The following is a 26,993-nucleotide window of genomic DNA, read 5'->3' on the forward strand; positions in this document are numbered from 1 at the left end:
CTAAAAAATGTCAACAAATCTAGACTTCTGGCCAAAACATTTCTGTCGAGAATCCTCTTTATATTGTTAAAGGGAAGATGTTAACTTTTAATTGGTTTTAACTATTCCCCTTATGGGATCAAACTTGATAAGCTTTGTAAGGATTCTGCTGAGTGTATAGAGTATTTGCTTTGGGAGAGAGATAGAAAGGACTCAACACTGTATTTTCCTGCTTTACAACATAGATGTATGGGTGAAGCCCTAATTTGTATGTGGTGTCATATGGTAGTTCATTCAACCTATCCATAGTGGCTCCATAGTCTAAGCATTAACTTTTGAAATAGAGTACCTATAGTTCCTGGAGCCACCAGTTTAAATCCCAGCAATATTAACTCAGTCTTTCCTTCACTCAGCCCCGGCAGGCAAACTGAGTACCATGCAATGTGCTAGGAGCCAAGAAGGTAATTTTTCAGAGAAGATCTTCAAAACCAAGGGCCTGTCTGTTCTGCAAGGTGTCATGGTTCTTTTTATAAGAGAATATCATTTCACCAAGGTCCTTGGCCAACATTCCTTTTTCACAACATGGTGTGTGCGGCCAGTGTTGGGTCTCAGGCTCCCAGCTGTCACCTCTTTTGGGCGGAGACCTGCATCTCATTCCCTCCAAACCAGGGGTTTAAGCTTGCAGCGCCTCTGCACCGTAGTGTGATTTCCTCAGCAGCTCTGACTGGGATCCATCTGTGGTTAACCTTTCTCCAGGGGCTTATAACACTGTATACCAATTACCAACCAGTCTTAACAAAGCAAAATATTCTTAGAGTAAAAGCATTACAGAGAAATCATAGAAAACCCAATACAAATTCTTATATGTATGCTAAAAACTTTACCGGAGGTCAACCATCAATCTTATGAGGCCCTAGTAAACCAAAGTCCTTCCTAAATGCAGTCTTTTTATGCCAAAATCCCTTTCTTTGTGTGTTGGTCTTTTTGTGTTATATTTAGACTGTAAGTTCTTTGGGGCAGGAACAGCAGTAATACAGGGGAGCGATAGCTCAGTGGTTTGAGCATTGGCCTGCTAAACCCAGGGTTGTGAGTTCAGCCCTTAAGGGGGCCACTTAGGGATCTGGGGCAAATTCAGTACTTGGTCCTGCTAGTGAAAGCAGGGGGCTGGACTCAATGACCTTTCAAGGTCCCTTCCAGTTCTAAGAGATGGGATATTTCCATTAAATTAAATAATTAATCATGGTTATAGTCCACAAGTGGAAGCTCATATATTGTTGTTATTATTTATTTGTATTACCACAGTGCTGAGGAGTGCTAGTCATGGAGTAGAGCCCCCATTGTACAGAGTGCTGTACAAACACAGAACACAAAGACATTCTCAGCCCCTTGAAGTTCCAATCTAAGTAGTGGCTTAGAAGTTCCAATCTAAGTTGCACCACACCTTGAGTGAATTTTCAGTGTCGATTGTACAGGCTGGCCATGTGTCTCATTCCATCTTTTCTGCCTCCAAATATTGTAATAACAATGGAAAGAAAGGAGAAAGCACATGGCAAATGGTTTAAAGCTACAAGAAATGAGAATTCATGTCATCTCTGGGTGTCAACCAGACAGATCTGCTTTTTTATAGCACATGTTAATAACATTTTCAGAGCACGCAGATTGTCCTCATATTGTGTTTAAACTTCAGCCTTGTGTCAAATTACATGGGAAATTAAAAAAAAATAGAAAAGAAACAATAGGGTTAACTAGAGCTATAAATAAGAATCAAACCTGTAGTACTAGCTAAAAAAAAAAGTACGCTTATGCTTCAGGGATAAACTGGTCATTGGGATCACTGGTCCAGAGTGATAACATATTACATAATAAGATGCATTAATGGATTCCTATGAGGAATCCAGTGTTAGTACAGAATACTGAATTAGATGTTTTGGTATGGCAGTTCCTTTCTTTAGAGAAGCAGTATGATAAAGGTATCTGAGCACAGAACTAGAAACTCATGAGTTCTAATCCTGGCTGAAACTCTCTGCATCAGTTTTCCTATCTTACTGTGCATTCAATATTAAATATTGGTTAGAAGACAATTATGTACTGATTCATTTGAAGGCGCTCCTGTATAAGGGGATTGTTTAAAGAGTCCCGCACAGAGGGTTAGGGTATGTGTCTGCGAGGAGATTGTTTCCTGACTCTCAAATGCTCATGTTTAATCATAGGAGCAGAGAGCAATGGAACATGAGTAAGGTGCAACCCATATGGTTTTTCAGGGGATCTGTTGGTGTGGAACTTTGATCCAGAAAAAAGACTGCTCTGCAATTTTACTGTGTTCAGTGATATTTCTCCTGATTCTAGCAGGATTTTAAGTAGAGCTTTGAGGTGGCAGATTAAGTTGCCTATCTCTCAAATCCCTGTGTTGCATGGTTTTAGTAAATGTATGCAGTTCATGGACCAGTGCGTCTCAGTGCTTGGAAAGGGATTTGATAATGTCAGAGCAGGAGTGAGCGGGTGTCTCACGTTATACGGTATACAGGCAAGAGGTGATGTTTGGAACCCAAAGAGTTGTGTGTACCCATGAAAACAAACATAGCATTACCATTGTAACTGTATCACTTTGTGAAATCCAGTAGCAGGTATATTATCACCAGGGCACATTTGCAAATGCTGCAGTAGATCTGTCATGGTTATGCTATGAAGAGCAGTTTCTCCAAGGAAGCACTGCACTCTCTTTACTCACCACTGACCAGTCTCCACAGCAGTCCTCCTGGCACTTTTGATTTGAGAGTGCTCTGGGAATGGCCAGTTGCTCATCAAATTGTGGCTAGAAAGCCCCCTGCGCCTTCCCCATGCATATAGGAGTATGGAGAGCAGCCACTGCTACTGCAGCAGTGATTGTGAGCTGTGCAGGTACTCTATAGATTTGAAGATGGATTCTGCATTTTAACCCAGTCATGTAGCTTAACCATAAATAGTCCAGGATTCTAATTGTGTTATCTGATATGGAAATAAACAAAGCAATGTTATTCCTAAATTTCCTCTTTGACAGTCTGTTCCAAAGCCCAATTAGAAGACTCCCAGTGACTTCAGTCAGACCCTCTGTATTTATTAGAACATAAGTAAGAATGGGATACTTACTATTCATAAATGGAAATGCAAACTTGCCCATTCCCCTCAGTCTCCAAAGACAAAGTTATAAATAGACGGTGTACTGAATCTTGGACGCCAACAATGTTTCTTGAAGGATCACATCCCCACTTTAAAGTTAGATTTTCAGAAATGTTCAATACCCATGACAGCTACTACAGTTTTTAGGAATTGTGGATGCTTGTCCACATCTGAAACGCGGGTTCAAAGAGAAGACAGCCCTTTTACATTTCATTTCATATGTCCAGCTCTAAGGTTTTTTGTTATTTAAAACAACCCTTAACTGAGATGCAAAGGGGGGTATCAAATAAAGTTATGTCTGTAGTGCAGTCAGAATTTGCTTCCTTTAATTGTTTGACATAGTTTGTGTCGATGTCCTGCTCTGCAGGAGCTTTCAACACTGCATTGATCTCTATGCTGTTGAATGCTATTTCATAGTCAACAAAGGCAATACATAAAGGAAATTTGTATTCCCTTGAGCGTTCCAATAGCTGGTTTATAGTGAAAATATGGTCCATTGTGCGGAAATTCCTTTGAAAGCCTGCCTGCTCTCTTATCTGTCGCTCATCCAGAATCTGTGAGAGTCAGTTTGTTATTATTTTGGTGAACAGCTTGTAAACATGTGAGAGAAGGCATATTGCATGATAGTTCTTTAGATCTTCATGATAGCCCTTCTTGTACAGCCGAATGGTGTTGGACTCCTTCCATCTAGATGATATCTTCTGCAATTCCAAGTAACGGCTAAACCTCTGAGCAAGGGTTTCCCAGAGGTCTTGGCCTCCAGCTCTTATCATTTTGATTGTCAGTCCATCTTTACCTGGGGCTTTTCCTTCCTTCATTTGATGAACTGCATGTCGAACTTCGCTGACAAGGACTGGGAGTACATCCTTGTTGAAGTGTTGGTACTGGGACATTTATCTGAGACATGAACAGTTCGGTGTAGAAATCTTTGCAAACCGCTTCCACCCCTGTTCTGTCAATTGCTGGTTTTCCATCCCTGTTCTTCAGTGCCATTGTTGACCTGTACAGTGTCAATTCCCTTTTGCATTTTTTGAGACTTCTGCAATCTTCAGCTGTCTTTAAGAGCCTTTCATTTCAGTACTTCTTGAAGTCCTCCTTTAGTCGTCTTCTTATCAACTTGCAGAGGAGGGAGTACTCAAGTTTGTCACCATCATTTTGCTTCATATTCCTCTGCTTCTCTAACAAGTTCCGCGTTTCCTCAGAGATTCTTCCCTTCACTCTTTTCTGTCTTTCTTTCTCGGCTAATTTCATTCATTGCCTCAATTCATCAGTGACGTTTTTACAGTCCTCATCGCAGTTATTTATAAGACTCCAGACTTCCTTGGAAATGTTCGCTTTCAAGATTGCCTTGTCAAATATTTTTGGCCGCTGTCTCTGATATGCAATCTGTAGTGCTTTCTTCTCCACCTTTTCGTTGAAGTTGAGCCATGCTCTGAGCAAGCAATGGCCACTAGTGGTTTTAAATTATAGTACTATTGAGATGTCTTGTACAATGCACCCCTTATTGATCAGAATATAGTCAATCTCGTTCTTGTTTTTCGCATTCGGTGTGATCCATGTCTACCTCCTCTTGGCCTTCTTCTTAAACGAGGTGTTACCAATGAACATTTATTTCGTCTCCACCAGAGTTGCAAGTCGCTCTCCTCATGGATTCCATTCACCGATGCCATACCTTCCAATGAACTTTTTACCTTCTTTCCTTCCTCCAACTTTGGCGTTGAAATCTCCCATCGCGATCGTATATGTGGATTTTTGAGCGAGGGTTTCCTTGAGCTCCTGATAGAATTCTTCCACTGCTGCTTGTGGAAGCTTGTGGGAGCATAGTTCTGAATAATCTTGAAGGTGCGGTTCTTGTTCAGTCGGAGGTGTAGCACTCCAATGTGTGATGACTTGAACTTGCAGGAGATGATTTTTGAAGACCATTCCTTGTTGATGATGAAGCTGATTCCTCCAACGGTTCTTGCACCTTCTCCCTAACATTATGGTATTTTCATCTCTCCACTTCACTTCCATCTCCTTTCTTTGTTGTGTTTCACAGAGACCAAGGATGTCACAGGCTGTCCTTGCCTTCTCCTCCATTAGATGGTTGATCAAATCCTCTCTTGTCAGTGTCCTGCAGTGCATACTGAGAAGGCAGTCCTTTTTCTGGTCCCTGAGATTCTTAAAAGCCTCTCATCGACTGAAGTCCCACCAGATATGAAACAAGGAGACACGATTTCACCGAAACTCCTCACAGATTGCCTCAGAAGTGATTAAAAAAAATATAGAGATATACCTATCTCATAGAACTGGAAGGGACCCTGAAAGGTCATCGAGTCTAGCCCCCTGCCTTTACTAGCAGGACCAAGTACTGATTTTGCCCCAGATCCCTAAGTGGCCCCCTCAAGGATTGAACTCACAACCCTGGGTTTAGCAAGCCAATGCTCAAACCACTGAATTATGGAATCAACATCAATGGAGAGCAGTTAAGCCATCTCGGATTCATGGACAATATTGTGTCGATCGCCTAAAATACTATCAAACTACAGAAAATGCTGCAAGAACTCAACACAAAAAGCAGTCAAGTCGGACTGAAAATTAACTGTTCCAAAATGAAATGTATGTGGTCTGATTCCTCTCTAAAAGCCCAAATAATAATCAAGGGAGAACAAATAGAAGAAGTTGAATAATACGTCTATTTGACCAAGAAATTAACATGCGCCATGATCAGGAAGGTGAACTCTCATCAAGAAAGAAAGCTGGTTGGCATGCATTCAGTTCTATCAAGGATGTTCTCCAAGGAAAAATCAACAAGGCAACATGAGCCAGCCTCTTCAACTCAACAGTACTGCCGGCAATGTTGTACAGCAGCGAAACATGGACGCTGACAAAGACAGAGGAGCAGCAACTGTCTGTCACGGCGAGGGCTATGGAAAGAACAATTTTGGGAATTTCAGTCAGCGACTGAGAACCCAATGAAGTGATCAGACAGCAGAGTGGAGTTCAGGATGTCGTTGTTGAGAGCAGGCATAGTAAAAAGTGATGGGTCAGGCAGATAGCGAGGCTCACTAACAATCAATCGACTGCAGCTGTTGCTGAGTGGTACCCACAGGAACTGAAACAACTACTCGGCCAACCTCCAAAGAGATGGGAAGATTTTATTGTGAAAAGACATGATCAAACGTGGAGAAGGAAGGCCAGGATATGAGAAGAATGGAAGATGTGTTGTGATCAGCACAGTCTATGTGATTGCTGAAGGACTGATTGATCAAGGTGATCTAAACAACCCTTCCCCTCCCATCGTCTAAAAACCTGATTTTGAATAGTACATGAACCCCCTAATTGATGTAATATTTGAGGAAGGGCATAATTCCCACAGCGCTTCTTTTTCCAAAACTAAATCAATATACTTGTAGCTGCTGTATTTAAAAAAAAAAAATCCCTCCCTACTATACAGTTATTTGTAGCTCATCAAGTTATTTATCATCTTTAGGCTTCCAACTGCTGTGGCAATAGCAAGAAACCACTGAGCATCACATATTGAAAGATACAGTGTACCAATCCTTCAAGCTGCTGATTCTTGATTACATGAAGAGTGATACCCCTCCTTGAAGTTCCAAGACTAAAAAGTCACAGCTGTTGTTGCAATGGTTACTACTAGCTTCAACAACGTGTCTATACAGTAAAAGTGGAGACGTTTATTTCCAAATGCAGATTTTGAGTCTCTGCAAAGTTCTGGGGTGTTCAAATCCATGGGTCCAGTTTTGGTCCAGCTCTATGAAAAAGCAGGTCCCTCTTTCTGGGACATTTAAGCTTACACATACACATTTAATTTAGTTACTTATTTGATTGTTCTGTACTGTGTGTTGCAATGTTTTGGATTTGATATAAATAAATGTTTTGAGATTTAACAGCTGCAGTATCTAGTCAATTCCTTAGTATAGCTGTAAACAACAATGTATATAGTTTTGTATTTATATAATATACTTGAACTAAATTAAATTTTTGGAAACTTGAACTCAACCTGTTGCCTCCTTAATCTTGCAGTGTTGTAGAAATGGTTTTTATTAGTATTGATGTATTGACTTAACTATTGACTGATTTTAAAAAAAAAGACGCTTCTAATATTGTGGCTGAAAATTTGCAAGGTTCATAGATTCTCTGTTGCTGCTGGCAAGGCTGTATATCTCAAAACTGAATTTTACAGCAAAACAGTGTACATAGTTATATCTCTTTTCCATGTTTATCCTCCCTGCCACACAAAACTAAGGGAAGTGTTTTAAACAGTTTAAGTGATTAAGTCCATTCCCATTCAGACAAGCAGTTAAGTGTTTCATGAAGTCAATGGGACCTGAGCACGTACTTAAAACTAAACATACATTTAAGTGCTGTCCTGACTAGAGATAGATTTAACCGTGTTCTTAAGTGCTTTCATGAACCCGAGTCATTATGAATGTACCATCTAATAACGTATCTAAAATATACTTAGTCATTTAAAACTAGCACACACCAAAAAGAAGATATTAATTTTGTTTTCTTTTATGGGTGTGAAGTAGACCTACAGTATTATGAGATATTGTTGGAAAAGTACATAGATTAGTATACGAAAAAGATGCTGCTTCAGAAAATAGGTTAATTGCAGAACATATGAAACATTGGGCTTCTTGAAGTAACTTTTAATACATAAGTGCTCAAATTTGCATTTTATCACTCACAACAATCCATTTACTGAAATCCAAATTAACATGTTTTGTTCAATGCCAAAATTCAGACTTTGGGGAAATAGTTCCATTGGGCTCATCTGTACTTGGATATTATCCAAACACATTGTCTTCCTGCTGTGTCTGCCTCTGTCTCCTTTCCAAGAAGTGTACAAGGACCTAGAGCACGGTGTGTAGATTAAGCATTTGATGTATAATAGTATGTTAGGTTAAACCACCTCCTTCAGCCTACTACAGGAAGAATGAAGCATTTTAAAAATATGTAGGGCAAAATTAATAGGGCAGGCAGCACATGTGATGAACTGCAAGGTTTGGGATGCACCTGTCCAAAGTAATAGACATTCTGTTAGGATAAAAATGAGAAGATATGCTACATGCTATTTAGGATATGCTATATGCTATTTCCATTTCTTAAGAGACTGTATCTAGCAGCTTACAGTACCATGTGAAGTATAGGATTTCTTTTTGTTATTCACTTTTTAGAGTCTCCCCATAGGGCAACTTTTTGCTTACACCAGTAGTCACAATAAAATGTACCCATTTGTTTCTGTCTTATCTGCCCATCACTGTGGTCTCTAAGGGCCACAAAGATACTTAGGAAAATCAACATTTCTCTCCAAAGGACAATAAATTTATTACATTAATGGAGATACCCTATCTCCTAGAACTAGAAGGGACCTTGAAAGGTCATTGAGTCCAGCCCCCTGCCCTCACTAGCAGGACCAAGTACTGATTTTGCCCCAGATCCCTAAGTGGCCCCCTCAAGGATTGAACTCACAATGCTGGGTTTAGCAGGCCAATGCTCAAATCACTGAGCTATCCCTCCCCCCCGTACTCCCCTAATTATGCTATCTTGAGTGAGGTGGTTCTTGTGTGGCAGTGCAGCAAAAGCGCCAGCTCCCAAAAATCCTGTCTGCAGAGGACACAAGCAGAGTGCTTGGAGAATCCAATCAGGAGAGGTCACTTAGCACTCTATAGCAGAATGCACTCTGTAAGATGGAGAGGAAGGAGGGAAGAAGCATGAATTTAACACTGTCACCTGTGGGTTGCCTAGTGCCATTGGTGATGGTAGCATTCCCCCTTGCACACAAAGACCCCAAGTTGCAGGATTCTGGATGTCACCTGTACAAGGTGATCATGGCGAGAGGGTCCTTTTACTCTCTCTCCCTTGCATAACTGCACACCATTGGCCAGATTCTGTCTTTGAATAGGCAGTGTGTTCTGGCCATAATTTTCAAACTTAAATGCCTAAAATGAAGCTCTCAAATCTGTATTTAGGCTTCTGGCTATGTGGGCTGATTTTCAGAAGTGCTTAGCACCCTTTGAACAGGTGATGAGACGCTCTGGAAAACAAGTCACTTATTTAGGAGTTTAACTTTAGGCATCCAAATTTGAAAATGTTGAACTTAATTAATTTACAATTAATTGAGAAGAGTATATTTGCGATACTTCGTAGTTCCATGTGAAAATAGATCAATCTGGCTGTAAATATTTTCCACAGTGATGTTTTCTTATATTGTTTGAGTCATTAAATACACAATGTGCTTCATAGTGTCTAAAAACAAACATACATCAGTATAATTGTAATTTTGCTAATGTTACTTTTTCTAATTATTGTTCACTAGAAAACTACAAATTAATGTAATGATTAAGACATACAGTTAATCCACTTATTTGTGGATTAACTTGTATTTTTCATCTCTTTCATTAGTTTTATTAAAATTTTAAAATTGCCAGAACATATGGAATTTCATTAAATAAGCTTGTTTACCATTATGTGCATATGGTTAGAAAAGTGACTATATTTAAATTATACTTTCTTGGCCATTATATTGTCTTCCTGTGTATTTCTGAATTTTATCTGCTTACTTACTGACTAAAACAAGTTTGTATTCCCATTATCAAGGCAAAGCCATCTCAATCCTGGGCGAATGAGCTAGATTTATTTCCCCCCATCTCTCATTCATCGTCAACGACATTGTTAGCCACATTCCAGAGAGAGAAGGAGGAATAGCAGCATAATTTTCAGATTTCACACAGAGTTTGTGGGTACTGCCAGTTAGAAAAATCGGGCCAAAGCCTGATCCCATTGAAGTACGTGAAGGATTTGGCCCATCTTTTTCATTGTAAAATGTACTTAGTTGGGGCCTGATCTCTTCTCCGTGGACTGTAAAACCAGCATAAGTGAAAGAAGAATCAGGCCCCTACTCTGGAGGTTTTTAAAAGAGATTAAGTATGGAACTTCCCAGTGTCATTTTACCATAATTTATCTAACTGCAACTATGCTGTAAGGGGTAAATTTTCAAAAGGCCTGAGGCTTGTTGAAGAAAAAAAATCTGCCATCAACAGATGTTGATGACTATTTCTCTTTTTTCTTGCAGGCCCTTCAAATCACCACAGCCAGTCAACACTGAGACCACCTCTCCCACCTCCTCACAATCATACACTGTCTCATCATCACTCCTCTGCCAACTCCCTCAATAGGAACTCTCTCACAAATCGGCGGAACCAGATCCATGCACCAGCTCCTGCACCAAATGACTTGGCCACCACTCCTGAGTCTGTGCAACTTCAAGACAGCTGGGTACTCAATAGCAATGTTCCACTTGAGACCAGGTAGGTCACAAGGGATAGTCTTCAGTAGGACTGCACTAAAAATACACAGTATAGTCTCAATTATCTGAATGTCATGGGGACATTGAATAAGCGTGGATAAATGAGATTTCATACGATTGAGGGAATTTACAGTATATGTTTCAGATAGCAGGGATTTTTAGTTAATTGAGACTTGGAAACTCAAGACTGTCTTATATTGAAAGTACTGCAATGTTATATAAGCATGTATAAAATCAACTGCAGTGAAAGAACAGCTAAGAAAATACATATGAATTTGGTTAAAAGAAAAGAGATATTTTATTGACTTTATGTCAATTCATCTTTTACCTACACAACATAAATATATATTTAGTTTAGAATACCTCTTATTTACTTGGCATTAGCAAATGGACAGTTAGACATCTCTTTGTTCATGTCTCTTGTTTTAATACTTGTTTGTTCATTCAGACAGCTCTTGTGTACCTAACTAATAGAATTAGCATAACATATTTTTATTCCAAAGCTCAGGGGGAACTTACTTATAAGGGTATATTGACTGTCACTAATAAATTATGCATTTGGCCTATCCTGAAGTAATAAATGAAGACTCATTTGAAATTTAGCGTTTTGGGAGACCTTTAGAAACAATCCCTGATTCAAGATTGACAGAAGTATAATTTTAATTTATATTTCACCCAACATGCAGGCTCACTTTAATCCCTCCCGTACACACTAGCAGCTTGATGCCTGTGGGGCACACTGTTATGTATAAAAAAAGAAGAAGAAGAAAAAGTGCAGCACTTATGATTGCCAAAATAAATCAATACAAAAAGAAGTTTTCTGACATACTGCATTTCTAAACATTCAGTTTCATTGTCATTTTTTTTCATCTTAATTCTAACTTGTGCTTTAAATATCAAGAGACACTGGCAAAGCTGGTCTCACAGAAATTAGAAATAGCAACTGTGGTGAAACATTTGAGCACTGGCACCAACCCACTGCTCTTTTTGCCCACTCCTATCTTTTGAGTGGGCAGGCTGGTTATTGAAACATACGGGACTATCTGAGGGCATCATAAAGCACGTGTCTTGTATCTGCAATTGCTGGGTGCCCATAAGAATAGATTCGAAAGTTATTGTGCTTTATACATTTTGGTAAACATAACTGTAGTGTCCCTCACTCTCGAATGGGGAGGAAGGCCAGTCCACCTCACTACAGGTGGGTAGTAATCAGTCTGTGGGGAAGCTCTCACCCTCTGGGGTGTAGGGGGCAGAGTGCAAACAATCTTTAGTCCACAGCCTTCTTCCTGGGACAGACAGCAATTAACAGTCTATAATGGCAGTCTATAAGGAAGCTCTGGCCCTATGGGTGGGGCAGAGCCCAAGGAGTCTTTAGCCAAGAGCCTTCTGGCAGGGGCAGACAGCAAACTGTCTATGGCCCAGCTTCCTGGCTGGGGCAGAGCAAAAGCAGGAAAGCACAAGCTGTCTGGCCTAAGGTGGGTAGGCTGCCACCCCAGGGATGGGGTTGGCAGTAAGGGGACCTGGGCCCACCCTTCTTCCAGCTCAGGGCCCTAACAGTTCCAGGGAATCCTGCCACTGGGTCAATGGGAATCCTGCCAAAACACGCTGACTCACTCTCTGGCAGCAAAAACTGGATGTAGGGGGGCTCCAGAGTCCAAAGATCCTCTTTCCCCTCTGGTTACTTGGCAACCAGCAGTAGCCACAGCCCCTCAGGGCACTCGTCTGCCTCCTCCGATTGCAGGGCACAGCTCCACTTAGGGCCGAGTCAGGGATCCTGGAAGATCTGCTGAGCTGCAGGGCTCTCTTTTTATACTTCCTGTCCTGCCCCAGGACTTCTGGAGGGAGGGGGGTGGATTTAGCCCCACTCACCACGGGGAGTGTAGTGGTCTCTTGCTCTCCAGGTTGGAGGGAGCCCACTCTTCCTCGCTACAGTAATTCTATGAAATAAAAGAATGGGGAGCAGATGAGAAAGTGGATTGGTGGTGGGATGTACTTGCACACCCATGTTTGCATAGGTTAATTGTTGGTTGAGAAGTTGGATTGTTTTCCACCTGGTGTCTCTCATTCATGGTTTTGGTTTGAAGGGCAGCCATGGCTGTTGGGATTTGATGTGAATTGAAACCTTTCTAAGAATACAGGAATTGCCATACTGGATCAGGCCAAGGTCCATTTTCTTTAGTCTCTGGCTGTGGCCAATACCAAATGGTTCAGCGGAAGATGCTAGAACCCTGCAGTAGGCAGATGTGAGATAGTCAGCCCCTATTCCTCCCTCTCCTTTGGTCTTGTCCTGATCTCTAATAGCTAGAGATTGGTTTAAGATTGGCTTCTTTTTGTGGAGCTCTAGAGGTCAGTCTTTATTGCTGGACTTTATTGCTGGCTACATAATACTGCCTGGGAGTGAGTGTGGTTTGGTTTGGTTTGGTTTTATGCTGAATCTAGAGTGTGGAGCTGTTATGGTCCATTAGTCAGAGTGGCTATACTGCAATGATTTGTTCTGCAGAAAACTAGTATTGGAGAGTTGGGGAGCAGGTTTACCCTCAGTTACACTTGCTCTGCTCTTGTTGTCTTTGTAGCAGTGACACAGGTAGATCTGAGGGCAAAACCAGGCAGTTGATGTGGAGGATAAAAAGGAACGCATTTAACTTTGTTTATATGTATTATCAGCAGTTATAATATTTGACATTTCAGGATCCAAGGAATATTATACTATTGTGTTCATCTTCTAGATCTAGACTCTATGGATTTTGACCTATTCTGGGACTTACTAAAGATATTCTGTACCTCTACTTAATATTATTCTGCCCCACTAAGACTCTGATATGGGCTGGGGATGCTGTGGAAGAGCTGAGCACAAAAGCCAGAGGGAAGTGAGGGTTATCAGAAATTTCAGGTGACCAAATTGGAGATAATGGCTCTGGTGCTGATTTCTTTTACTAAGAAAGTTGTAACAGATAAGAATATTTTGACCAACTGCCAAGACACTATTCTTAAGTGCCAGATCTGTTGAGAATAAATCAGCTACTACGTGGTACTTGATCTTACATAGTTAAGTGGATCTAGCATCTATTACTGAGAACTGTCTAGATAAAAATTAGAGTCCTCTTTGGGATGGCCCGATCCTGCCTGGTAATTCATTGTCTGAGGCTAGAATGCAAAGGGAGATAATGTCCGTCTATTTAAGAACTCTTCTGGAATGTAGACTGTTGTTCTTCAATACACAAAATACTTGGAACACATAACCATGGTGAACCAAGTTTTAAATTCTCCCAATTTACCAACCACTACATACTTGGGGAGAATTCCATAGTGCATTTTCTGAATTCACATTGGTCATGATCTAGGAGCCCAAGGGATGTTATTCTTAGAGTGTTAGATGTCAGGGATGAGTGGCAGAGCAAGGAAAACAAAATGTGATCCCAGTTCTATGCAGTAACCACTAAACCATATTTGTTGTCTAGGGTACACAATCCTGAAACCTTAGCACAGTTAATCCTTACTTGTGTTTTTGAGGTTAATGCGACTAACTATGTAAGGAAGGGTTTTTTAGGATTGCACCTTCAGTGTACAAGATGCCTACACCTCTCAGGCACAAGACAGGGACAACCGAGAAAAAAAGTGAAAATATGTAGATTGGCATACGTATATTTATGTGTTGATTTACATCTGTATGATATATAGACTGTATTTGATTGCTAAGGAGTCTTACAGAATTAACAAGATAAAATTTCACAGGACTTGTCATCAACATTATTTTCCAATTGTGCGCCTAGTAGTCCATGTCAGTTTAATTATAGATGATAGATCCTAGAATTTTTTTTTATAATAAAATCTCCAACAACTCTCAAATTCACCTTGAAAACAAAAGATCAGTTTGCTAATGTCAGTATTCTTAGCTGATATAGGATATTCGGGGGTTATGAATTGAAGTCATTGATACACACAGGCTTTTCACAACAAAGCATCAAGATGGTAGAAAATGTTCTCACTGTGCTGTGCTCGAAGATTATTGCAAAGTTGTCCCATGACTGATTTTTCTTACTATCTAAGATTAAATAGCTGACAGGTCTTGATGATAAACTCCATCATAAGAATATTAACCCAGGAAAGGGTTTTTTTTTTCCTTTTTATGATTTCTCGTAAGTTTTACTAACATTGATACCTGCAGAACGAAATCCATCTGTAACTTTCAAAATGAGTCTGTAATTCTTACCCATGTTCCAAAACTGATGTGGGCCCTAAATTCTTATTAGAGGCAATGCAGAAACGAATGAGGCCTTTATGTTGCCCTTTCAGTTCAGTCTTTATTTTATAGCTTTACCTTGCTGCATTGCACTGATCCCACCAAACCACTGGCTCTTCACGTTGCAATGCACTTTAATTTTGCAGTTTTCTTAGTCTTCCTTGAAACTTGTCAGCTTATTAATCTCAATATTGGAGCTGCTCAATAGGCAAAGTCACCATTTACAATCTATGCTGTGCATTTGAGAGGAAGGAGAGTTTTACAACTCTTACTTTTTTATCCTTTCCGTTATCTTGAGTAAATTCTGCTCCACACCAAAATGCACATTACCAACTATCACATTTCATCCTGTTGATAACCCACTTTAATTGAATTGTCTCGACCCCCCCACTTGGTAAGGCAACTCCCATTTTTTCATGTACTGTTATATATATATCTTCCTACTGCATTTTCAACTCCATGCAGATTGAGTGGGTTTTAGCCCACGAAAGCTTATACCCAAATAAATTTGATAGTATCTAAGGTGCCACAAGAACTCCTCGTTGTCATTTCTGGCTATGAAAGAGACAATTCAGTGAATAGTAACATAGCTATTTAACATGAAAAAATTATGTTAGAGACACAAAATTCAGATATCAGTTTAGATTCCAAACACCTCCTTGTCTGAGTATGGAATAAAGTTATAAATCCGAATGGAGGCTGTAGCTGAATGTTGCAATGTAAATCTGGGGTATCCTTTGCTCCAAAGAAGACTGCTCTCCTTTCTCGTCTGTTGTGGCCTTTCGAAACTCATCTCTCCACTCCCTCCTTACAAATCCCGTGGTCCATTGGAAGGTGCAGCAGATAATTTTTAAATGTCAGTCTTCGCTACGTGGGTCTTATTTCAGTGTTGTGAGGTTTTGTTTGTTTGTTTTCATTTTTTGTTTTATTTTGTTGTTGTTTTATGAGAGTAGTTTGGGATGGATCTGAGTTATTATAAATGAATAAATTAATTAAATTACAGTATGTCCAATGTGATTAGGTCATTATGGGTTTTATGGGATTATGGGTAAATGGCATATGTTTCAGCTTGTTTTTTCTTAATCATAGCTCTTTAACATATATGCAAAAGAAAAAAATATACACTGGTAAAATACATAGTTTTAAATGTACACTGAAAAATCACTCAAATTATTATTATTTAAATAAATTTGATGCACCCTCCCCACATAACCTTCCTTGCTACAGTCATTGCATGCACACACCTTGCTCTTAAAAGGAGTATGTGAAATTTTAGGCCAGAATAAGTCGTTACATCTTCTTTAAAGTAGCTGAGGTATCTAATGGAAGAGCTAATATATACTTAACTAAAACCACATTAGTACACTACCATGACACATCAAGATGCTGCCTCTAAGGTTCATTTCTAGAATACTGAGCTGTTTCACCTTTAAGCTCAGAGCTGCAGTTTAATGCTCTTTAACTTTTATTATTCTCCTGCAGTCTGTTTCAGACAGTCTTCTCCTCCTTTGAAAAAGTGCTAGGATTCCACAGTTTCCAGTTAAGAGGTGTTCACTTATTGCTTCCCCAATCAGTACTTTTTATGAGATTGAATAATGAGAATGCTAACTTTGAACATTCCGATATGATTTTCATCATTTTGATATGGCCAGAGAAGCAGTTTTCAACTTTAAAGGTTGAAACACTTTTGAGGGATTCTTTATGGGAGCACACAGTGAGAGCACTATCACTTTACAGTGAAAGTTTACATCATTCCCTGCACTGTAATAGTCGTCTTTGTTATGGAAACTTCACACGGGGCCATTTGCAGATGCCAGTCAAAGGCATAATGGCTCATAAATGAGGGTAACCCAAGAGCTATTATAGATTTTCTTTGAAAGGATATTTGTCTGAGATTGCATGATACCCTAATGCTAGTTCTTATGCCTGATGTTATTTATATTGCTATGAATTAAGCCTGCATCACTGTAATTAGCAATGCTTAGTTCAGAAAGAAAGGAAAATTTTTAAATAGCAATAGAAATTAGGCCCATTCTTCATCATTGCAAGAATATTTTTGACTGATTCCATCCATTCTATGGGTTGCATATATTTTGTTAGATGTTCACTTCTATATACTGTATATTTGGGATTGTTGGCAGGGAGCAGTCTGTAGGTTACAGGGAACATTATGACAGAGTGGCAGCTCTGCTGCAGTTAAAGTGGAGAGTCGCTTGCTGTTGACAAGGCAACAATTCTATAGGCTCTAAAATCCACATTTGGACTTGGATTGTCTTTAAATCTGTCATGCTATATTGGGGTGTGTTGTAAGTTTAGTGGTCCAAATTTGAGGTCATTTGAGTAAAGATTCAGGCTCTCTTCCCCCCTACAAATCAGCTGTTTACAAAATCATCTGGTTCTTCTAACATTTTATGTGTGCGCGCACCCACATTTGAGGCTCAAAGGATGGTTATAATTCTCCCCAATCTTATCTCAACTAGTGCATGATTTGCATTGCCCTTTTGGAGAAACCATATTGATAAAGTTGTTATGGGTGAAGTTTGGAACTCCAGGTCAGCATGAGCTCAGCTGACACCTCAAAGACTGAAATATGCATGTGCAAAAAGACTAGGGTTCTGTTGAAGGCAGAGGATTGGCAAGTAGTTTATCACCGTAACTGGCTGGCTCAATGTGATGTTGTGTGATATCTGAGCTGCTCCTACTCACTGTGAGTTCAAGTCCTAGCCTTGGCAGTTTTCAGAGAATATACATTGTGCGAACTAGCTGGTCTTCACCTGTGTTCTTCAGGGGCACCCTTTGGAAATTCTAGAGACCAAGATTTCTAGTTTGAGTGATACTTTAAAGTGCCCTAAAATCCACTTGCAGACTCCAGTTGTACTTCACAAGTATTATCAAATAATTAGTAGTAATTAATAATATATGGAGATATACCTATCTCCTAGAACTGGAAGGGACCCTGAAGGGTCATTGAGTCCAGCCCCCTGCCTTCAATAGAGGACCAAGTACTGCTTTTGCCCCAGATCCCTAAGTGGCCCCCTCAAGGATTCAACTCACAACCTTGGATTTAGCAGGCCAATGCTCAAACCACTGAGCTATCTCTCTCACTCCCCCCCCCCCATTAAATAGAGGAAAGATGAAGGACTCTTGTTAGCAGTTTGGGAAATGCAATTATGACTCATATTCTTTCCCCATTTTCTGAATAATGGAACTAAGTATGATCAAAGGAAAGCAGGTCACTGGGTCATTTGGTCAAAGGCTTCCTGTTATACAGTCCCCCTTATATAAGGTCTTCATAACATTTTCAGATGCGCATAATCCAACCTCTGCCTATTGGAGTTTAGGAGGAAATGTTCCCTGGAGGCAAAATATGCCACAATAATTTACGGTCTTTTGTGGTCTTTTGCACTTTTTTGTGAAGCATTTGGTACTGGACACTGTTGGTGACTGGTGGGCCACTGGTCTGAACCAGTGTGGCAGTTGTGTCAGAAATTCTAGTGTCTTGTTTCAATAATTCTTTGCAATTTGGGTTATCTTTTGCACTCCTTTGGGACAGATATAAATGGTTACCGAGGCCATGAAGAATCAGAATCCTAAGTGAATGTCAAAGTAACAGAAGGCAGGTATATTTGTGCTGGTATTACTGTAAGCAATATGTAGGAACCTCTATGAGCATGAAGTATATGTGTTTTCAGGAGGACAAACAGATATGAAGACAATGAGCACCATGGAAACACTTTGAGTTAAATAATACAATTAAGAAGGGCTCAAGGTGTTTCATTGGTGCTCATTCCATGGTGCTCCATACTAAAGGTACTGTGCACCTGCACCACCTACAGGCAGCTCCAGGAGGGATTATGTCTGAGTGAGGTCTGGGCACAGAGTGAGAGAGCAGCTGCTGCTATGCCCATTCATAGGGTACGGTACATTTCCCCTTAAATGTCTGGCTAGTTTGGGGTGGGGGCAAGGCAATGGGTCTATTACACTCTTGCCCTCTTTGATGGCCTGCGGTCAGGGAGCAGATCCTTCACTCACCTCATTGCCAGACAGAAGCTGGGTAGACTTCTTGTGCACCAGGCAGCTGCCATGTGCCTTTTGAACTGATCTAAATAAGTTAATAAATAAATGAATGAAAAGCATGTTAGAGAACCTGAGGATAGTATGTGCTTTGCCCAAAAGCATCTTCAAGCAGTTTACAGGCCTTTGGGCCAAATACTTGGATGAAGTGCAGAAACATTTTAGAAAGGTCAGTTTAGCAGACTAAAGTAGTTCTAGGTTAACCTAACGAATGTAGAATCTTTGATTACCAGAAAAGGGAGAAGGAGGCACACTGGCAAAAGCACCCCTTTAAGAGAGAAGTTCCAAATAATGATAGGGATGTTCTAGCTGTTAGAAGGCAAGATTTCTGCTTAGTTTGTAAAGATTGGGACATGAAAAACCAATGGTGGAATCCATTTTGGGGCAAGAAGCGAGCATGTTTAAGATTTTTTTGTTATTAAAATATTGTTGTTTTTTCATCCCTGATTAATTGGCCTGATTTAGGCTTTTATCCTTGTAACATTTAAATATAGTCTCTGATTGTAAGGTTATTTTATGTGGATAGCTCTATTGTTGAGATGTTTTGTAATTCAAAGAAGAATCTGAGTAAAAGGGACATGAACAGTCTTGCGTGTCTGCACACCATAGCCACTTGGAACTTTGCAGCAGATAAAACCAAATCTTTCCTCTTCAAAGGGACAGGCTACTATAATTTCAGCTAAAGGAGAATTGCCTGTAGCTATTGGAGGTATTGGGTCTATGACACACAGTGGAGCAGTTCTGATTCTATCTAGTGCAAGTACACATGCACGTTACTAGCCAATTTGTTGTGGCATATTCACATCTGAAGTTATTCTCACTGATTATTTTTATTTTTAACAAGGGCCTGTGTACTAAAGCACTTTGTTGTATATTGTGTCAACTCAGTGCCGTTGCACATTTTACAAGCTGCAATATGTGGCAATTCACTCTTGCCTTTCTTAGGGTAGGATCAAGCTATTGGTGTCTTTTTGACTAGATGAAGACATGTCCAGCTGCAGACATGGCACTGGTACTCTATGTAAGATTCAAGCTCACCTCTCCCTCCCCGCACCCAATGAATTGTTTTGCTTTAGAATGTGAACTTTGTCCTCTGAAAAAGTGTTGCCACTCATTAAACAATATGATGATAATGCAGCCATTGTACTGTACTGATGTTTTCTTTTTCTCTACCTGCTTTAGTTACTTTTAACTGAAGCCTCCTGCATATAGCCCCTTTTATGTTCTGTTTAATGCTGTGACAGAATAAGGTGCCCTAAAGGCTGGCACCTGCCTTTCAGTCTAACATACTACCTTCCTGTCAGGCAGCTTTCAATTACTGTGCTTCTGTGTGTCCAACTGTGTCTTTGTTAAGAGTTTCAAGATGGCAGTGACAAGCTATTCTGGTACTTAAGGCAATATGCATGACAGCCTGCCTTAACACTTGCATTTTTAAAAAGCTTTGCCTTAGGGGCCTAGAGAACCCAGCATTTAAGAAACCGTGAGCCTTTCAAGGACTGGTGTGCTGGTTTTAGATAATGCTTCGTTGGAAACTTGGTTGCTGCTGAGAGGCTTCAGAATCTACTTGAGTGGATGTTAAGTGTCATAACAATATTTATGTGTTGATTCTAAATGATTGTTTCCTTGCCTAATGGCATTTTCTTGGCTACTAAACCGTGCAGTTCCTTGCATATTGATTATGTGCTGCGGGCCAAGAAACCTACTGAAATAGCATGTTCTCACAAGTTTTGTCCTGTTTGCATCAGTGGCGTGGATGTATATGTACAGAGGAGATAGCGGTGTGCTTGTGTGTGTGTGTTTACGCATATGGTGCCTGTTTGTGTAGGTATATAATAGGAATGACAGGCACTGCATGTTCAAACACAATATATATAAAACACATATTATAGGTATATACTGAGAGAGGGATTGCATTTACAATAGGACTAAAATCCCTCTATCTGGCACTTTAATGGTTGAATTATTTCCTTTGACAAACTAATTCTTCATAGGACAATTAACTTCTATATGGAGGGATTTTAGTCCTTTTTTAAATGCAAATGTGTCTCTCAGTATACCTATGTGTTTTATATAAATTGTGTTGTGCATGTAGGGTGACCAGATGTCCCAATTTTATAGGGACAGTCCTGATATTTGGGGCTTTTTCTTATGTAGGTGCCAATTACCCCCTACCCCGATTTTTCACACTTGCTATCTGGTCACCCTATGTGCATGCAGTTTCTAAGTGTCACTGATATTTATATCTATCTTATCTCTATATATATATATATAGATATATATATATACACTTTTGCTGAAGAAATATTTAAACTTGTTTTTAAAAACAAACAATTTTTCTCACATTTCTTTTTGTTCCTCTAATTTACAACCACAATCCCCACAGACTTCATGCACACTTATTCTGATAACATCCTGCACACAGGCCACTTTTGACATTTCAAAGTGAAACATGTGGTCTGTCATGTGATGTGATTGGTGGGGTGTGGGGCATCCTGCAGCTGTGTAGGGAACCTATGAAGGGCTCCCTGATGCTTCTGTGTTCCCCCCGCCAGCTCAGGTCTTCTCTGACTGGAAATAAATAGGTGGTTCGTCAGATTAGAATTCCTCTCCCCTCTACTTCTCTTCCCAAGGCCCCCCTCTGAACTCAAGCCCCCCTTTTCCCCATCACCTTTTAGATAGATCAGATTCCCCTCTCCCCCACCAGTCTCACACAAATCCCTATTCTCCCTTAAAGCCCTCTGCTCTCTTGAGGTTTCATCCAAACCTCCCCACAGTCCTGTTCTCCAGGACCCCACCCAGAGACACCATGCCCTTTCACATTAGCTACCATGCTCCCCACATCTTTGGACCACCCCATACTTCCGTACCACATTCAAGTTTTAAAAACTGAATGTGATTGGGGAGTAGAAGAGCATAGCAGGTTCTGGGAACATACCAAGAAGGTGCATGGGGACAATACAGGCCATGTGTGGGGCTCATTGAGAGGAATAAAGCCCTGATGAGGTTCATGGAGAGGGAATGCTCCTTTGTAGGAGGGCAGTAGGAGGAGCAGGCTATGGGGAAGTGGTAAACATCACAGCTCTGTGGGGGCATATGGACAAAATCTTTACAGTGAGTTAATCTGATACGTAGTCAGTGAAATACAAATAAACATGGAACACTGCAGTGTCACTTTTCAGAGCAGAATCAGAGTTTCAGTGGACGCTTTTGGATTTGACAGATCCAGGTTGTAATCTGCTTTAAAAAATCTCTTGAGGGTTTGTTTTGTTTTGTTTGTAACTAACTTCCCACAATAAAGAAGGGCTGCATTGTTGTTTTAAAGTGCTGAATGACTGGCGAGTGCAAAAATCAGAGTATTTGGTATCTTCGCCATCCTATTGCCCTGTCAGTTCCTGTTTGTTGAATTCTTGCAAGCAATCTGCCTCTTAGGAGGGCAGAGCAGATGAGAAGAGTGCAGTGACAATGCATCATGCACTTGTGAACCAAGCCACAGTTGACTGTGTATGATTGTAGGTTGACCAACTTTCCTAATCTACAGTGTATTTATTATAGTGATGCAGTTAGCAGGAACATCCATCTGAGTTGAGATTTGATATTGCACCTGTGAAGGTGCTCGCAAAAGTAATAAATTATTTGAAAGTTATCATAATACTTGTTTTTAAAGTGATAAGAGCCAGAATTCATGGCACAGTGGGTACAATCTTGGGGACAAAATCCTGCTGTCAGTACGCCAGTATAAATCTGAAATAACTCAGTTGCCATCTGTTAAATTACTTTGGATATACAATAGTATAAATGAGAGCAGAATATGTCACTTGAGGGTTATGAGCCTGATTAGCTTCACGCTGTTTTTACTCTGGTGTAATTACATCGATTTCAATGAATTTTCTCCTACTTTACATTGGTGTAAAAGAAATCCGATTCAGACCTGACATGACCCTGATTCTGCTTTCAGTTCATCCCATGTAAATCCAGAGTAACTCCATTGAAATCAGTGGAGTTTTTCCATATTTATACTGGGGGTGGTCCCTGGGAGGTTGTCATAAAGAAGGTATAGGAGTAGGGACTGTTTCCTTGATGAAAAAAGTAATTTAATATTTGTTTATTTATTGTGTTTCTTGTCTATGTTTAAGTAGACTTCCTGTGTATCTTTATCCATTACAAGTATCTCCACTTACAAAGCATTGTTGCATTGCTGCCAGCAGACACAGTATTTCTACTCTGAGGATCAGCTCTGCAAAGGAAAGTCTGGTGTGACTATCACTACCCACACATACACAGATTTACATAATAAACTCAGTATCTGCTGCACCAGGATCTAAAATCCCTTCCTAAATCAGGATCTACTTCGGCGTAATCATAGATGTGCCCCTCACCTTCACTATGAATGCTAAACATTTGGTATTTGCCGAATGTAACAGTCTAGCCCTGAAAAACACTGAGGACCAGAGTCAATGATCCAAGCTTTTTTTTCAGCCTTTCTTATCAAGGTGACATTTTTTGCTTTGAAATATATGTATTTATGTACTTCATTAATGGAGTGGCCATTTCTCCCACCAAGCTTTTATTATAAACCAAGTTATTTGAATAAACCAATCAGAACAAAGCATATTTTTTTTAAAGTTCCAATATCTAAACCAAACAAGCTGACTACTACGTGCCATGAAGGCACCACCAGAACAGCAGACTTCCACAGGCAGCAAAGATCCTCTGCTGTGTAAACTTGGCTGCCAAGTCCTGCACAGTTCTGCCCCAGAACCTGACAACAAGAGCCTGCTGTCCATTCTTAGGGTTACCATATTTCAACAATCAAAAAAGAGGACGGGAGGAGCCCCGCCCTAGCCCCGCCCCTGTCCTGTCCTAGCCCCGCCCCTGCCCCTTCCACTCCCTCACACTTCCTGCCCCCTCAGAACTCCCAACCCTCCCCCCCACTCCTTGTCCCCTGACTGCCCCCCAGGACTCCACCCCCTCCCTAAGCCTCCCTGCCTCTTGTCCCCTGACTGCCCCCTCCTGAGACCTTCCCCACATCCTAACTGGCCCCCTAGGACCTTACCCCCTACCTGTCCCCTGACTGCCCCAACCCTTATCCACACCCCCACCCCCTGACAGCCCCCCCCAGAACTCCTGACCCATCTAAACCCCTCTGCTCCCTGTCCCCTGACTGCCCCCTCCTGGGACCCCTGCTCCTAACTGCCCTCCAGAACCCCACCCCCTACCTAAGCCTCCCTGTTCCTTATCCCCTAACTGCCCCTTCCTAAGACCCCCCCCAACTGCCCCCCAGGACCCTACCTCCTACCTGTACCCTGACTGCCCAAAACCTTATCCACCCCCCCCCGAAACCCCCCCCCGAACTCCCGACTCCCCCCCCCGCTCCTTGTCCCCTGAGACCCCTGCTCCTAACTGCCCTCCAGAACCCCACCCCCTACCTAAGCCTCCCTGTTCCTTGTCCCCTAACTGCCCCCTCCTGAGACCCCCCCCACCTGTACCCTGACTGCCCAAAACCTTACACCCCCAACCCCCAGACAGCCCCCCCCAAACTCCTGACCCATCCAACCCTCCCCCCTGCTCCCTGTCTCTTGACTACCGCCCCCCCCCCCCCGAACCTCCCTGCCGCTTCTCTGGCCTCCGGCCCCCTTACTGTGCTGCAGAGCAGCGCACTCGGCAGCGAGGGAGGGGAGCAGGCTCGGAGCTCCAGACGGCGAAGGGCCGGCGATCTGAGAATGCAGGGAGGGAGGGGGAGGGAGAGAGAGGAGGGGAGTGGTGTCAAGTTTCAGGAGAGAGGAGGGGGAAGTGAAGGAAGGGCTCTGGCTCTGGCTGTCGGAGCCCCGGCTGCTCTGTAAGCCGCGCGCACGCTCTGTATGGGGGGGGAGGAGGGGAAGTCCGGACATTGACAAATTCCCCCCGGACGCTATTTTTAACTCAAAAAAGCCGGACATGTCCGGGGGAATCCGGACGAATGGTAACCCTATCCATTCTTAATTAATAAATGGGCAGAGTGAGAGACAATCAGCCAGATCTCAGACCAATGAAAATTTCAGAGATTACCACCACCAATTTGAAATGCATAAAGAAGATTTTTAAATGTTCTTTAATGAGACCCAGCATGTCACAGTCCTCACTACATCCTAGTTCTTCAAGTGAACATACCTATATGTATTCCTCACTTGGGTACACAGGCACACTGAATCCAGAATTTTTTTGCAAGTCGTGTCCATTGGTCTGCACATGCACCATAGCTCTCTTCATGCTCTAAACCGAGGGTATAAGGGCAGAATGGGCAGGTGCCTCTCCAGTTCCGTTTTATCGCCACATGGTCTGAGTCAGAATCTTTGGTTTCCTTGGCTTCTTTCTACTGTATCATTTCTGTAAATATATTGTAAATAGTATAGTGTAGTTGTTTCCCCTTTTTCCCACCCCAGGGAATCCACACTCCCCTCCGAGAATGCTGGGATTATGCCCATGGTTCCCGATTTCAAAAACTGTGTTTTCTGCCCTTGCTCATTTTCTGTGAGTGATTAACATCAACACAGCCTCTGCTGCCTGGGTGAGGCTCACATCCCAGCCAAGTGCAACATATGCCACTCCTTTCCCCCCAGAACTTGTCAGGGTCAGGAACTGAGAAAGGGAAGGCAATGAGACCCCAGTCAGATCCAAGCAGGGGCCCGCCCAATACATCACCGGAGGCACCCCTCCAAGCATGAGCTCAGGAATGGAGGCTAAGACTTCTGAGCCTAAAGAGAAGCTTTCTCATGAAAGTAAGGGGCACCTTCATAGGCATAGGGACAAACCATCTTTGGTGAAGACTGCCCTGAAGAGTGAGGCTCCCTCCCCGACACCATCAAAGTTGGGAGAGTGTACTCATGGGGGCACTAAAGACTTAGGTCTGAATACATCTTCTTGGCAAGAGACAGTGGTGTGCCAGAGTATGGATCCACCAGGTTTGGCACCAGTTCTGTGGCTATGGCTAAAGATAAACCGCCTCTGGAGCTTCCTTCCACATCTAGCGCTGACATGATGTCTATAACAACGTGGCCCTCTTGGATACGATTTTCTCTGTGACCAGGGATGCTCTGGATCAGACAGCTCCACTAATGGGTTCTCCCCATGCCCTAGGGTAGTCTGAGACCTACGTCTCTCTGGAGGACATTTTTGCTGTTCCTGTCCTCATTCACCCCTTCTATCAAGTCTGTCTCTATTCTGGAACATTGTTACTTCAGAGAAAGCGGCTATTCCAAGGATGCAGAGTTGTTCTCCCAGCCAGCCATCAGTACCATCAGTTCCATTGGTAGGCCAGGTTCCAGCCTTTTCTTCCAATGAGGCAGATGGTCCTCAGGAGACTCGGAAGTACCAGGAAGAGAGAGCCCCAGACAGAAGCCCCAGAATCTCTGCCTCTGACAAGACATGACTGTCTAAGCAACTGCTTGTTGATCCATCCCACTGGCACTACTGAGGGCCATGGGAGCCCTACCCTAGACAGCCAGCATCCGTACCAAGTTTCTAGATTTTAAGGACAAGCTCCTGGAAGAGGATAGAGCCCACTTCCAGGCCTTAATTCATGAGGGCAAATTCATGGTGGCCAGAACTTTCCTCTACGCCACAGTGGATGCTGTGGATACTGTATCCAGGGGAATGGCTACAGCCATTGTTAGGAGGAGAGACTCATGGTTAAAATCCTCATGTTTCCCTAGAAAGGTCCAGAGTACCATCCAGGACCTACCCTTTGATACAATCAATCTGTTCCATGAGAAGACAGATTCTCTGTCTATATCCCTGTCTTCAAGAGAGAACCTCACAAACAGGGCATAAGGGGAGATCACCTCCTCACCCCTTTTTATCATCAGTGTCCTCAAGGACCACCATGTAAAAGACAGAAGGTTTATAGGCCCAAGAGCATAGCCTCTGCAACATCCACCACCACATTTTACTCTACCCTCCACCAAAGAGTTTTATTTTGATGCGACTGTTGAGATCCATGTCCCTTTATTGATGCCACATCATTCCCCTCCTCAGATTATATTGGAAGCTGCCTTACCCAATTTGCCTGCAACTGGAGGGACCTAACTACCAATACATTGGTACTGGAAGTTATTCACAGCAGTTATCTGAATTTCTGGCAACTCCCACCCACAAACTCCCTTTCCAGTTCCTGTTCAGGGACCACTGTCACAAGGAGATTCTCCACCTACATCAACTGAACATATTCATCCAAAAGCTAAACTCCTACATACT

At 41.8% G+C, this 26,993-nt stretch overlaps 1 protein-coding gene across 3 annotated transcripts in view; it reads left to right on the forward strand.

Annotated features, from left to right (window-relative positions):
• Positions 1-26,993, forward strand: part of TENM2 (teneurin transmembrane protein 2) — a 1,031,222-nt gene that overhangs the window by 744,226 nt on the left and 260,003 nt on the right. For all 3 annotated transcript variants that reach the window (XM_054036715.1, XM_054036716.1, XM_054036717.1), the window contains one exon: positions 10,217-10,451. In XM_054036715.1, the coding sequence (XP_053892690.1) occupies positions 10,217-10,451 (235 nt within the window). The remainder of the gene's footprint in view (positions 1-10,216; positions 10,452-26,993) is intronic.

This window comes from Malaclemys terrapin, chromosome 8 (assembly GCF_027887155.1).
Source record: "Malaclemys terrapin pileata isolate rMalTer1 chromosome 8, rMalTer1.hap1, whole genome shotgun sequence".
Taxonomy (NCBI): Eukaryota; Metazoa; Chordata; order Testudines; family Emydidae; genus Malaclemys; species Malaclemys terrapin.